At 43.4% G+C, this 14,136-nt stretch overlaps 1 protein-coding gene across 2 annotated transcripts in view; it reads left to right on the top strand.

Moving 5' to 3' along the window:
- The first annotated feature begins 790 nt into the window (after positions 1–790).
- The window catches only part of LOC148069918 (semaphorin-3F-like), a 66,946-nt gene continuing 53,600 nt past the window's right edge, over positions 791–14,136 (top strand). For both annotated transcript variants that reach the window (XM_087800096.1, XM_087800095.1), the window contains exons 1-2: positions 791–949; positions 2,659–2,785. In XM_087800096.1, coding sequence (XP_087656222.1) covers positions 2,683–2,785 — 103 coding nt within the window. In that variant the 5' untranslated portion in view covers positions 791–949; positions 2,659–2,682. The remainder of the gene's footprint in view (positions 950–2,658; positions 2,786–14,136) is intronic.

Raw genomic sequence — 14,136 nt, 5'->3', positions numbered from 1 at the left:
TAATTGAAAATTGACAAAAACAACAACAATATTTGCTAGAAAGTAAATCAGCTCAAACTCAAAAAGTGAGAAATACTTCAAAATGTTTTGGGGATTCAGATGGAATAATGGAAAAAAAACAACATTAATTAATATAAAAAAATGTTATAATTAAACAATGATAGAAAATCACAAAAGTGTTAAGGTTTATAACACGTTTAAAAGAAAATGGCAGTGACGGAAAAAGCGAGAAATAAAAATTGTTTGTTATAAAATAAATTGGCCAATAAATATATACGATATAAAATAGGCAAAATAAAAAACACTTTAATGATTAATAATAACACAAAACGTCGCTGGAGATCACTTCATGAACGAGACACTTGTTGAAGGTTATTACAGTATTATTATTATTACATTATCATTATCCTGACACGTCAATCAACAGAGGCTGATGTCGAGATGTTGAGGATCATGAAGTTAAATGTGCTTCAGAGAAGAAGGTTTTTACTCGTTCCTCAGTGAGAACCATAAAATAAAAAACACTTTAATGATGAATAATAACACAAAACGCTATGACAATAATGTCCATAACCACGTGATCACGTTCACACACATTAAAATAATGTTCTGATGTTTAATTGTGTGTCGACGCTGAAGGTGTGTTTGTTTTCCCTCCCGCGGGACCGGGAGCGCGGGCGGGCGGCTCTTCCTCTCCGCCCGCCCCGTGGGTGTGTCCAAGACATCCACCTGCTCGAGTCCAGCCTCGAGTCCAGCCTCCTCCGTCAGACACAAGTTTCCTGCGGAGCTGCTGGACCTTCATGGACGCGCGAGCATCTGACCTCCCGGGATGTGAGCGCAGCACCTCCTGAAGATCCTTCACTCCTGAGATTATTGAGATTATTCTCGGATTATTCAGAAGCTTTGGATTCATACATGTCGGGATCAAGAGTTGTGTTGTGTTGACAAGGTAAGGCGTGTGTGAGGGGGACTATTATTGTGTTATTATTGTGTTATTATTGTGTTATTATTGTCTTATTACTGCGGGTCGTTCACCATAAATACGGCTATTATTGTGGAATAAACGTGTGTAAATTGTGACTGTTTACAAGAAGACACGTTAGAAGTGATCGATCGAAGCCTCTGAGTGTCTGATCGATCCACTGATCGATCCGCTGATCCATGACGCGTCTCCTCCTCGCGCGCGCGCGCACGTTTGTTTGTTGTCCCCCGCGCGTGTGAACCAACACACGAAGTGTCAATCAAGTTTGAGCAGCTGGACACGTGACGTCACTGTCACGACGTGAACATCTGGTCACAAGAATGTTGACTTCTCCGTGCGTGACGCGCGCGAGGCTTTGTTTCCCAGACTGGCACGCGCACGTGTCGTGGAAACAGTGAGATGTGAAGAAGCTTTTATTAGAAACTCTTCTTCTCACACATAGTTGTGCTCGTGAGGCTCGTGCGTCGCTGGAGATGTGTCAGAGTCACTTCATGAACGAGACACTTGTTGAAGGTTATTACAGTATTATTACTATTATTATTACATTATCATTACCTTGACATGAAGCTAAATGTGCTTCAGAGAAGAAGGTTTTGACTCGTTCCTCAGTGAGGAACATCAACTGTGTGACCTCCAAGAATGTTGTGTCTCCAGAGATTGAAAGTGTTACAAGAGAATCTAACCTGGAGAGAATCTAACCTGGAGAGAATCTAACCTGGAGAGAATCTAACCTGGAGAGAATCTAACCTGGAGAGAACCTAACCTGGAGAGAATCTAACCTGGAGAGAATCTAACCTGGAGAGAATCTAACCTGGAGAGAATCTAACCTGGAGAGAATCTAACCTGGAGAGAATCTAACCCGGAGAGAATCTAACCCGGAGAGAATCTAACCTGGAGAGAATCTAACCTGGAGAGAATCTAACCTGGAGAGAATCTAACCCGGAGAGAATCTAACCTGGAGAGAATCTAACCTGGAGAGAATCTAACCTGGAGAGAATCTAACCCGGAGAGAATCTAACCTGGAGAGAATCTAACCCGGAGAGAATCTAACCTGGAGAGAATCTAACCTGGAGAGAATCTATCCTGGAGAGAATCTAACCTGGAGAGAATCTATCCTGGAGAGAATCTAACCTGGAGAGAATCTAACCTGGAGAGAACCTCACGGATCAGGATCCAAACCTTTTGCGTCTTTTCTTCTTGGCCAGACGTGGATCTTAAGTTCACGACTGAGACGCTTCTGTGGTTCGAGTTCATGTCGTAGAAACTTAACTGATGATCAGTCAGTTTGACTTCTCTGGACGTTTGTTTGTTCTTTTGTAAAATCTGGAAGATTTAACAAAGTTAAAGTATGGATGAGTTTTATCCTTTTCTTTATGTATAATTGATGTAAAACTCTTTCGTTCGGGAACATGAAGCGTATCACTTTTGATTGACACCTGTCGTTACATCAAGATTTACGCTCCGCCATTTTGACTCTCCACTCACCTTCGACCCTCTTTGGATTGACCTACGTTTAATGTTTTTATTTTCAACACTTGGTGCGAGAAATTTGTGTTTTATTTGGACAAATGTGTTCCTGTTTTGAAAAGTAAATATTAAAAATGTAGATAAAGAAAGTGATTTAGTGAAGAAGAGAAACTTGTTCTTTAAACAAAGTCGTTCTTCTCCTCCTGCAGCTGGTGTTTCCTCGAACCTCCATCATGTTCCTCAACCTCATCCTGGTCCTGCTGGCTCGCTCCGCTCTGGGGAACCAGATGATCAACGAGTCCATGGCGGCTCCTCGAGTCTTCATCTCCTTCAAAGGTAAATCCTCTCTCCGGATCCATGTCGGCCCCGGCTGTCAATCATCCTGCACTTGTTCTCACCTGCCCTCATTCCTTCTTCCTCTCCTGGTGGGTCCAGACCCGCGGGTCCTTCAGAGCCACTGCAGAGCTTCTTGTGCTGATAATAATGTTGTTGATCATCGAGACTCGAACATCTTCACGATTGAATCAGAGACAAACAAACAAACAAACAAACAATCAAATCAAATCAAATCAAATCAAATCAAATCAAATCAAATCAAATCAAATCAAATCAAATCAAATCAAATCAAATCAAATCAAATCAAATCAAATCAAATCTGCTCCTAACATTTAAATGTGTTTCGCTTCAGATGAGTTGGTTTCTATTGAAGAGGTGTGTGTTTGTGTGTGTGTGTGCGTGTGTGTGTGTTTGTGTGTGTGCGTGTGAGTCCGTGTGTAGGTGTGTGTGCGTGTGTGTGTAGGTGTGTGTGTGGGGGTGTGTGTGTAGGTGTGTGTGTGTGTGTGCATGCGTGTGCGTGTGTAGGTGTGTGTGTGTAGGTGTGTGTGTGTGTGTGTGTGTGCGTGTGTGTGCGTGTGTAGGTGTGTGTGTGTAGGTGTGTTTGTGTAGGTGTGTGTGTGTGCGTGTGTAGGTGTGTGTGTGTCGGTGTGTGTGTGTGTGTGTGTGTGTGTAGGTGTGTGTGTGTAGGTGTGTGTGTGTGTGCGTGCGTGTGTGTGCGTGTGTGTGTAGGTGTTTGTGTGGGGGTGTGTGTGTAGGTGTGTGTGTGTGTGTGTGTGCGTGCGTGTGTGTGCGTGTGTAGGTGTGTGTGTGTAGGTGTGTGTGTGTGTGCGTGTGTGTGTGCGTGTGTAGGTGTGTGTGTGTAGGTGTGTGTGTGTGTGCGTGTGTGTGTGCGTGTGTAGGTGTGTGTGTGTAGGTGTGTGTGTGTAGGTGTGTGTGGGTGTGTGTGCGTGTGTAGGTGTGTGTGTGCATGTGTGTGTGTGTTATGGAGAGTAAATTGCCAGAAGCAGCCAAGCAGAGCGGCGAGCAAGCCTGTCCGGCTGCAGATGAAGATTTGCTTCTGGTCCAGAAATGTTTTCTTCTCTCAGCGACACGAGAACATAATGAAGTTCTTGTCGACGGCGTTTCTTAATCTCAAGGATTTAACAGTCGAGCGACGCTGCAGCTCCTTCCTGCTTCCATGTGTTGTGAAGTTCGAGCCTCAGATGCTGGAAGTTCAGGAGCTGCTGCTCACCTGAGTCAATATGAATCTCACAGTCTGGTGCTCGGCCTCTCTCAGAGGACGCGCCCCCCCCACGCTCAATATTAGCAGCAGCTCCACTTAATTGCTTTTTTAAGGCTGTTGTTTCTCTGGAGGATCTTTGATGCGTCGACGCTTGTTTAGTTTCCACGAGTGAGCAGAAGAAACAAAGATTTATAAACATGTGATGCTAACGTGTAATATTTATTCACTTTAACAAATATAGCATTTTAGTTCATAACTGTTTAAAGATGAGTTTAATTCAACACAAATGAAGGAAACACGTATAAAAACTAGTATTTGTTTAATGAAGGAATAAACAAATATATTTTATGTTTTAATCCTGTGTTGAATCATTAAACTCATCATTTATGTTAATGTACATCATTACCTGGAATACACATGACTTTTCACTTAGATTAGATTAGATTAGATGAGATTAGATTAGATTAGATTAGATTAGATTCGATTCGATTAGATTAGATTAGATTAGATTAGATTAGATTAGATAAAATCAGATTAGATGAGACGAGACGAGACGAGACGAGACGAGATGAGATGAGATGAGATGAGATTAGATTAGATTAGATTAGATTAGATAAAATCAGATTAGATGAGACGAGACGAGATGAGATGAGATGAGATTAGATTAGATTAGATTAGATGAGATGAGATGAGATGAGATGAGATGAGATGAGATGAGATGAGATGAGATGAGATGAGATTAGATTAGATTAGATAAAATCAGATTACATGAGACGAGATGAGATGAGATGAGATGAGATTAGATTAGATTAGATTAGATTAGATAAAATCATATTAGATGAGACGAGATGACAAGAGATGAGATGAGATGAGATGAGATGAGATGAGATGAGATGAGATGAGATGAGATGAGATGAGATGAGATGAGATGAGATGAGATGAGATTAGATTAGATAAAATCAGATTAGATGAGACGAGATGACAAGAGATGAGATGAGATGAGATTAGATTAGATTAGATAAAATCAGATTAGATGAGATGAGATGAGATGAGATGAGATGAGATGAGATGAGATGAGATTACATGAGATTAGATTAGATTAGATAAAATCAGATTAGATGAGACGAGATGACAAGAGATGAGATGAGATGAGATGAGATGAGATGAGATGAGATGAGATGAGATGAGATGAGATGAGATGAGATGAGATGAGATGAGATGAGATGAGATGAGATGAGATTAGATTAGATTAGATTAGATCAAATCAGATTAGATGAGACGAGATGAGATGAGATGAGATAAATGAGATTAGATTAGATTAGATCAAATCAGATTAGATGAGATGAGATGAGATGAGATGAGATGAGATGAGATTAGATTAGATTAGATTAGATTAGATAAAATCAGATTAGATGAGACGTGATGAGATGAGATTACATTACATTACATTAGATAAAATGCGATAAAATCAGTTTGGATTAGATTAGATTAGATTAGATTAGATTAGATTAGAAAATATATTTCAATAATGTTAATGAATAATAATAATTGTGTCGATCAACAGTTCGTGTCGAAATGAATCTGTTATTTTCACTGATTCTGGTTCAGATTCTTCGTTTGACAAGAGAATAAAAACTAAAATCTTTCAAATATTAATGAGAAACAAGTTCATCAAACATTGTCTTCAATCGAACTGTTTAATTTTAGTGTCGAATCATTTGAATTCTTGTGTGAAGTCAAATATCTCATCATCAAAGCGTTGATGGTTTCATAAGAGAATGGATCTGGTCCAACTCTTCCCGGGACATAATCCTTCTTGTGGCGGGTCTGCCTCGGGGTCTCAGGGGCTCCTGCCTGGACCTCCTGCGGGGTCTCAGGAGCTCCTGCCTGGACCTCCTGCGGGGCCTCAGCCTCCAGCATCAAGAGTGTGGAGCAGCTTCTCCTCACATCTGACTCAGAACCTGAACCAAGAGAAACCTTCAAGGATTTGTTACTTTTATTGTCACCACATGTCGTGAACCAAGAGTCAAACTCTACGACTCCTCGTAACGTTTCAAGATGATTCACCTGAGACTTGAGAGCTTAAGGACCTTGAGGCCCTGGCTCCGCTGTGGATGGACCTGAACCCCGTAGACGTGCGCTCTGAGTGAAAACATAAATACTCGACACACGTTCAGGGAATATTTGTGAGTCTGAAGTTCTGTCACAAATAGTATCTCGTGAAACACTTTCCAGCAAGATTAGTGTCATTAAGTGGAGGATCAACCTTGGACGTGGACTTTGTTCGGGCTTATCTCGTCTCCTGTGAGAGGAAGAGAGTGAAGCACAGGCTCGTGATGTCGTCTGGTGTTTGGTTGAAGAAGAAGTTCTTCTGTTTACATGTGAGACTCATGAACGTGAAGAAGATGATGCTCCTTCAATATGTGTTTGTGTTGATCTTCATGAAACATTTGTGTTTGTGATGATCTTCATAAAACATGTGTGTTTGTATTGATCTCGATAAAACATTTGTGTTTGTGATGATCTTCATAAAACATTTGTGTTTGTGTTGATCTCGATGAAACATTTGTGTTTGTGTTGATCGTGATAAAACATTTGTGTTTGTGTTGATCTCGATAAAACATTTGTGTTTGTGTTGATCTCAATAAAACATTTGTGTTTGTGTTGATCTCGATAAAACATTTGTGTTTGAGTTGATCTTCATAAAACGTGTTTGTGTTGATCTCGATGAAACATTTGTGTTTGTGTTGATCGTGATAAAACATTTGTGTTTGTGTTGATCTCGATAAAACATTTGTGTTTGTGTTGATCTCGATAAAACATTTGTGTTTGTGTTGATCTCGATAAAACATTTGTGTTTGTGTTGATCTTCATGAAACGTGTTTGTGTTGATCTCGATAAAACATGTGTGTTTGTGTTGATCTCGATAAATCATTTGTGTTTGTTATGACCTCGATCTAAACATTTCCTTTGATCAACACTAAAATGTTACCAAATAAACTTCAGTTTCTTGAATAGTTTGACATCATTTCATGTTGAGCCTCTTTTTTCTTCACATCAACATTTCTTCTCACAGTTTGAATGATTTAACTTTGGGGTCAATGGTTTGGATCTGTATGTTTATGTGTCAAAGTGAGTTTGTCAAGTTGTTTGATGTGAGAGACGTTACATTATTGTCAATCAAAGGCTCAAACTTCATTTAATGGATTTATCTGTCAAATCCTACTTATTTAAAATGATCTTTGCTGCTTTGAGTCAAGAAAATAACTTCTGACGTACAGTCTTCAATATATTAAACTTTATATTTGCTGTTTGTTTACATGTCGAATTAAAAAAGGGAATAAATTCAAAGAGTTACAACTGTAAGGAGAGAGTGAGAAAAGAGTGAGAGAAAAGAGAAAAGAGTGTTTGTTTGGACCGTACGTCCCTTCGAGGTCGACCTGCACAAGTGTTTCTTCTCCGGCTGCTGTGATTCTTTTCTCAATGAAGTTTCTCCGTCAGCGCGACTGCATGTCGTGGCCACATCCGTGACATATTTGCGCTCATGCATCACCAGATACGCATCGAAATCCTGCGTCTTTGAGCTTTTTAAGTGCTCGTGTGATCTTCTGTCTCCTGCTCCTTTCATGGCTTTACAAAGACGTCGGTACCATCACAGTTTCAATGAAACATCATCATCTTCTTCATCATCTTCATCATCATCTTCATCATCATCACGTGTATATAGTTATACACAGTATATAAAGTTTGCTTCTCTATCATCAGAATCATTTTTGTTCAAACGAAGCCGGAGCCGATTGTAAATCAAGGTTCATGAAAAGACAACAAAGCTTTGGTTTAAATCGTTCACTGAAGTTAAAAAGACTTTCTTGTGAAATATAAAAGTGTTTTTCTGTTGATAGGTTGGATTCATCTGTGTCTCGGATCTTGTTTTTAGTTTGTGTTGCTGGAAAGAGACTTTAATACCAGCGGGTCATTAGGATTGTAGACCCGCCCCCCCACCTTAGGATCAGGGCCAGATCCTGGGTCCTCAGAATGTGGGTCAGCATCCCGACTCAGCTCCGAGGGCAGGTGGCTCCAGCTCGCCGTCCTTCCCAATATTCCTGATCCGCACTGTGACGACCACACGTCTGTGTCGCGGCTCCTCAGCGGGGTCTACGAAGGGGGTGCTGGTGTGGGTGTGAAGGGTCAGAAGCTCCCCTCGGAGGTGACATTCCAGTCATTCTTGGAGCCGCTCCGAACATACAGTAGACCGCAGCAGGATAAAATAGTGTCTACTTGTTAATGTTTAAGCTGCTTTTATTGCTCTTTCCTCGTGGGCTCCAGATGTCGGCGCCTCCAGGAGAAGTTATCTCAACCACTTATCTCGCTTGACCTCGTTCTAGGAGCAGCTTCTCTCCTCAGTTTGTGTATAATGTCGAACGTTGCAGTAGAAGGTCTGACTGGAGGTGTTTGAGTGAAGCTCCCTCTGGTTAAAGCCACATGTCAACAGCACCAGACCACAGACTGGACTCATGTTTGTCAACTTTAATGATGGTTTGCAGGAACGAAGCTCTGGTCAAACCACTGATGCTCTGGCCTCGTCCCAAACCTCAGCGTCTCCACAGAAGATCCACGATACACTTGCTGCAGAGTCCAAGCATGGAGTTTAAACTGAGGCTGAGCCTCGTGTTCAAATGAATGACAATTAATTTCTAAACAATGTTCCGCTGATATACTGAGAACACGATCCACCGTCCACAGCAATGCTGTTATCATCCATTCAATCCACGTCACTTTCTTCAGTCTCGTCCAAATGAATTTATCTTCATCGATCTTCTCGTCGTACGACTGTCACTGACCAGACACGCTTCCAGCTGCGCTCAAGGATAAGCGACTTGTTAAATGGTCTGTGGCTCTGACGGCTCCAGGGGAGACGGGTCAGGAATCTAACATCGATTATGTGTCGGGTCTGAGCCGCTGCTGCTCAGCGACCGTGACCCAGTTTGTCCGCGAATGATGGATCGATCGCCTTCGATCCCCAGAGCATTCGAAGCTACTGTTGCTGAACACGACCGTGACTGGAATCGTTTAATACCAGGTTTTTTACAGGCAGATTCATAAATCTTTGTAAACGTTAAATGTGTTTTTGCCAAGTCAGAAAAACAAATCTAGATCGCCTCCTGGTGGACTATAAACTTTTTGGTTAAATACAGCATCTGAAAAAGATGGACTGCATCTCGAGTATCATTTTGTTTAGCATCCTTAAGTGTTTACTGACTGAGTATCTTTGTTGACTTAAACAATGTACGTTAACTTCCAGCTCAAAACTTCACTTGTATTCCTCTCTAGGAGAGATGCGCCGGATATTTGGTCACTATATATATATTTATATATATATTTATATATATTTATATAGATATATATAGATATATGTGTCGGAATCTCACATAAAAATCTATATTTGGACTTAGCTGTAATAATTAAAAGGAAGGTAAAACATATTTTGTTTAGTTATTATAATGTCGCCACTGAAAACAACCTAATGATGTTTTAAATAGTTATTTCCTTTAATCTTTACCTTTAGTTCCTTCTTTGGATTCTTATGACAATCCCACCTCTGACGCCATCCGTAGAACACATTCAAGAGCCGGAGCTAGAAGCGTTTCCGTGGTCATGGACGAGAAAAACAAGCGTCTCTCGTCACCTTGAGTGAAAGTGTTGGACAGACGTGTGATGTTCGCTGCCTCTCGTCACTTCCACCCGAGCACACGCCGGCGATCACGTGTCCGTCTGCGGCGGCGCCAGTTTCCTCGCCGCCAATATATATGCGGTCACGGGGTCGTTGGAAAGCATTATTAGAAAACCATTAGCTCCTGTCGGCACCTCCCGCCCACAGCTGAGGCTGTTATCTGTTGTCCAGCATGTTCAAGTCTGGCTTTAGACTCGATACCTTTGTTTGAAGATGTTACGCGTCGATGGTTGTATCTCCCGTGTGGTCGGAATGTTTCATATCCTCGTGGATCACTTCCTTCAGCATCTGGCAGGTGGTCATTGGATCTCTCATGTCAGCAGGTGAGGGCAGATAAGCAGGAGAAAAGTCTTCAAGTTGGAGTCAGTGTGGTCTCTCTTTCATTCCCCCCCCCCCCGCCCCCCCGGGCTCAGGACCCCAAGTTAAAATAGCCGGGTGCTTGGGATTCCCTGCACACAACACCGCGCTCCTTTACTATCTGCTGAAACCAGGATACTGTGGGTTCACTGGTCTCGGGTCCGGGGTCTCACCTGTGAAGTTGACACCGCGAGTCGAGTTACTCGTCGTGAAAGTGAGAAGGTCTCGCACAAGACTCTTCTGTCCGTCTTCACTTTCACGTCTTCTGAACTCTTGTTAGTCTGGAGCAAGAAAAACAAACTTCTTCAGACGACTCTTGTTTAATGCCGGAGTGTAATTGGTTCCCCGGGCGACATTAAGGGCGTCTCAGCGCGGTAACTGTGGACCGTGTCCGTCAAGACGTGGAAGCTTGTCAGGTCCAATTAAACGCAGTGTTTCCAATTTGCCGGAGAAACGTGATGTCTTTAACTCTGGGGCCTCTTTGAACTGGACTTGACCTAACGCTGGTCCTGGTCGTGGCTCATAATCAGGACTTCCTCTGGGCTCTTGTGACTCTCCTCACCTGTTAAAACAGGTATTAGCGGCGACTGGATAAACAGGTTAAGGCTTTGTCCCGCGACTCCCGCTGAGACTGAAGAGTATATTCTTAGCACTCGTGTGTCTCCGGTGCAGATTAAAGTGTCCGACAGAATAATGGTCCGGACCTCGTTCTCATGCTCGTCCTGAGAACATGAACGAGGGAAACAGGTTCGTATTCCTGCTCTCACACCCACAAACTGATACAACTCTGAACTACCGTCCACTTAATCTCACATTTCGCCACCGCCCGACTCTCCAGCTTCTGAAGCCGCTCGTATCGGGTTCAGAACCCGGCGCGGACATATCTGCCTTTGAAGGGATCTGGGGCTTCAGTGCTGCCGACACTTGCCAAGAAAGCACATTTTCAGATCGTTTTCTCTTCTACGTCCTATCAATAGTTACTTCATCCCGGTGTCGGATGTGTGTCGAGCTATTTCCACCGACATGTGTGTCTGCTGGACACACTTCCTTTTGTCAGCTTGTGCAGCTCAAACTCAAGTATTTCATCGAGAACATCATTCAGACGATGAAGTTTTTCTGTTTCTAAAGGTCACGCAGGCGGGTCTCCGGGAGGTCAAGGCCACAACCTCTCCCTGATCTACGACCACGACATAATTTCTCACCCGCTGTCAGAGGAGGATTGTGTTTCAGTCGCTTCTCACCCGACGCTTCTTGAAGATACGAGAGGCTCCTCTGGCAGCAGAAGAATCCGTCCAGCCATGACAACAACAAACGGTGACAGTGATCAACCTGCTCAGAGATCCTGGTCGTGTTCCTGCTCAGAGGTTCTGACTCGTGGACCCGTGGCGGGCCGGACCGACGTCGTGTGACGGTGGCGCCACAGCCTGACGGGCGCCTGGAGAACACAATCCTTACCTCACGCTGTGGCTTCGGCACATGAGGCGCAGAAACACGACACTCTTTGAGCGCCGGCGTGAGTTACAACACGAGGAGGAAGAGTCGTCGTTTATCTTGAGGAAGACCATTAAATGCTTGTTAACATTGTGGATCATCAGGATTTCAATCTCTCAGCAACACCAAGAGGGATTATTTATTATCTTATCTCCCAGTATCGGAGGTTGATGCTGTTGTTCGTTCGCTTCTGAGTGTGTTTGGAAGGCGTGACTCTTAAGAGCTCGATTCCCTTTGAAGCTTTTGTTCTGTTTGTGTTTTCAAATGCTGATTCGAAGAATCTCTAACGACGGCCGCGGCGTAGGTGTTAATTGCAATGCGGGGATGGACTTTGGTTTACATCCCACTCGGCCCTCGCTGAGGCCGGGTTTGACCCCCCCTGGCAGTGTGTTTTATCAATGACCCATCCCTGTCGGACTCCCTCCCGCTGCGACACTGTCTCGGGATTGGTGAAGGAAAAGGGGGGACAGTGCCCCTCCTGGTTATTGATTGTTGTCGCCCACATACTCTTGCCATGCAGAGGTCCTATAGCTCCGAGGGCGTTTGTGTAGGTTCGTATTCACAGAGGTTCATTCACGTTCTGGGAGACCTGGGGGTGCACGTCAAACCAGCTTTATTTTGCCATGAATGTGGTCCCACGGGCCTTTCTCTGGGCGTCCTATAGAGGTCCAGGTCCAAAGAGCAGTAACAGGAGGAAGAAGTGAAGAATTGAAGTGAAAAATGAGCCTTTAAGAGACCAGAGTCAACAGAGGAAGTAAAGATCAATTGTTGGATGTAATATGTAGATGATGGGTTTCACTTTAACCTCTCGTGTTTTACACTCGCCAGGTTTATTCTTCATTCCTCCGAAGCTAAAAGTTGTTTAGTGTACTTGGCCCTCCTTTGACTTCCGAACCCGATCTCTTGTTTCTCTTCAGCTGTAGGTTAATGAATACTTTAAAGCCAGCGCCACCGTCAGGCTCTCAGTGCTCGTATTTATTTCCCCCCGAGGGACGTCCCGCGGTGTTTCCCAGAGATTCACAAGAACCTACTTTGCATTTCTTTTCTGTGCAAAGACAAACAGGCTTCCAGTCCAAGATGCACTTTTCTGTCAGAGGGAAGTGGTGTCAATCTGAAGTCGTGCTCAAGGGTCCGGTGTGTTCGGTTCCTCCTGCCTCGGCTTCCAGGACATGTTGTAGCGAGTTTCAGGAGGGATGGCGTTAGAAAGGATTTGTTTCTGTTGGATTTAAAGCCTGTGTGTTAATGGTAAATAATAACTCTCGCTGACCGAACCCACCTCAGGTGAGCGCGACCATCACTCAGCTCGGCCCGGTCTCTCCGGCGGCGCTCGTAACTCTGTCAGGCTCCGCTCCACCGCGACGAGTGTTTGCTATTTTAAAGGCCGTAATTAACCTAGAATTCTTCTCCTTCACTGTTCACGGGTCCCGGTGCCCACCGGTGTCACGGGTTCGGACCCCTCGTGAACGATGGCTTTTTAATAGAGGCCCCTCTTTAGGAAAGGAGAACCTCTCCCGAGGGGAGGTTTTCAGAGGACAAATAAGCGCCGACGTGAATAAGTAGCTTCGCTTGTTTTCCTACATGAGGAAAAAAAAGTGATCGGAACTAATTTGGAGGGAAATGACGCTCGATGAATGTAAAGATTGTTGAAGAAACTTCTCAGTGATTGAAGTGTTGCTCTTCAATCAAATAATACCTCGTTGTAATGAATCAAATAAACAAAATAAAATAAAAATTCAAAACCTAGTTCAGGTTTATGAGGAACCAGAGAAAGAGCGAGAGATAGTACGAGTTCTCTCCAGCACCCCCATGGACTCTCCTACACTCTCCTCTTTTCTCTCACTATATCCTCCCTCACTCCTCTCCTAATCCATCTGTCTACCCCCCCATCCTTCCTCCCAGCCGGTCAAAGCGGCAGGCCGTCAACAATGAGTCTGGTTCTGCTCGAGGTTTCTGCCTTCTAAAAGGAAGTTTTTCCTCGCCATTGCTCACTGTACAGTGTTTTGTTTCTTGCTCTTTGTTGAATTGCTGGATCTATTTTTCCTTAATCAACTGTAGTCTTATTTCAACTGTATAGTGTCTTGAGATAACTTTGTTATGATAAGACACTTTAAATAAAATTGAATTGAATTGAATTGAATTGAATTAGTATTGAATCACGATCGTCAAGCCAGGGAGCTAACTAGCCATGATGACATCACAAGAACTGATCAAACCCACAAACTTTTAGTCCGGATGTAACAATCTTTTGTCAACAACATTTTTCTGGTGCGCTGTTGACAGCTTCTGATGAATGAATTTGAAGGTTTCATCTTCTGTTTGACTTCTTATCTGCTGCTCATGTGAAAAAACAAACTTCTATTCGAGTAAATCAACTTCCATCCAACTGTTGAGACAAATGTGTAGTAAAGTAAGTCCACTCTGGCAGGAGAACAGCCGGAGACGGTCATCGTGGCTCACCTTAAAGACGTGTGGATGTCGCCCGGCAACATGTCGGAGAATAGTTTGGACGTCAGACAAAAATCCGTTTCGTTTCATGACAGTAATTACATA

The sequence above is a fragment of the Callionymus lyra genome, chromosome 10 (assembly GCF_982586985.1).
Source record: "Callionymus lyra chromosome 10, fCalLyr1.hap1.1, whole genome shotgun sequence".
NCBI lineage: Eukaryota > Metazoa > Chordata > Actinopteri > Syngnathiformes > Callionymidae > Callionymus > Callionymus lyra.
Note: the sequence above shows the minus strand (reverse complement) of the source record. Positions and strands in the feature narration are given on the sequence as shown.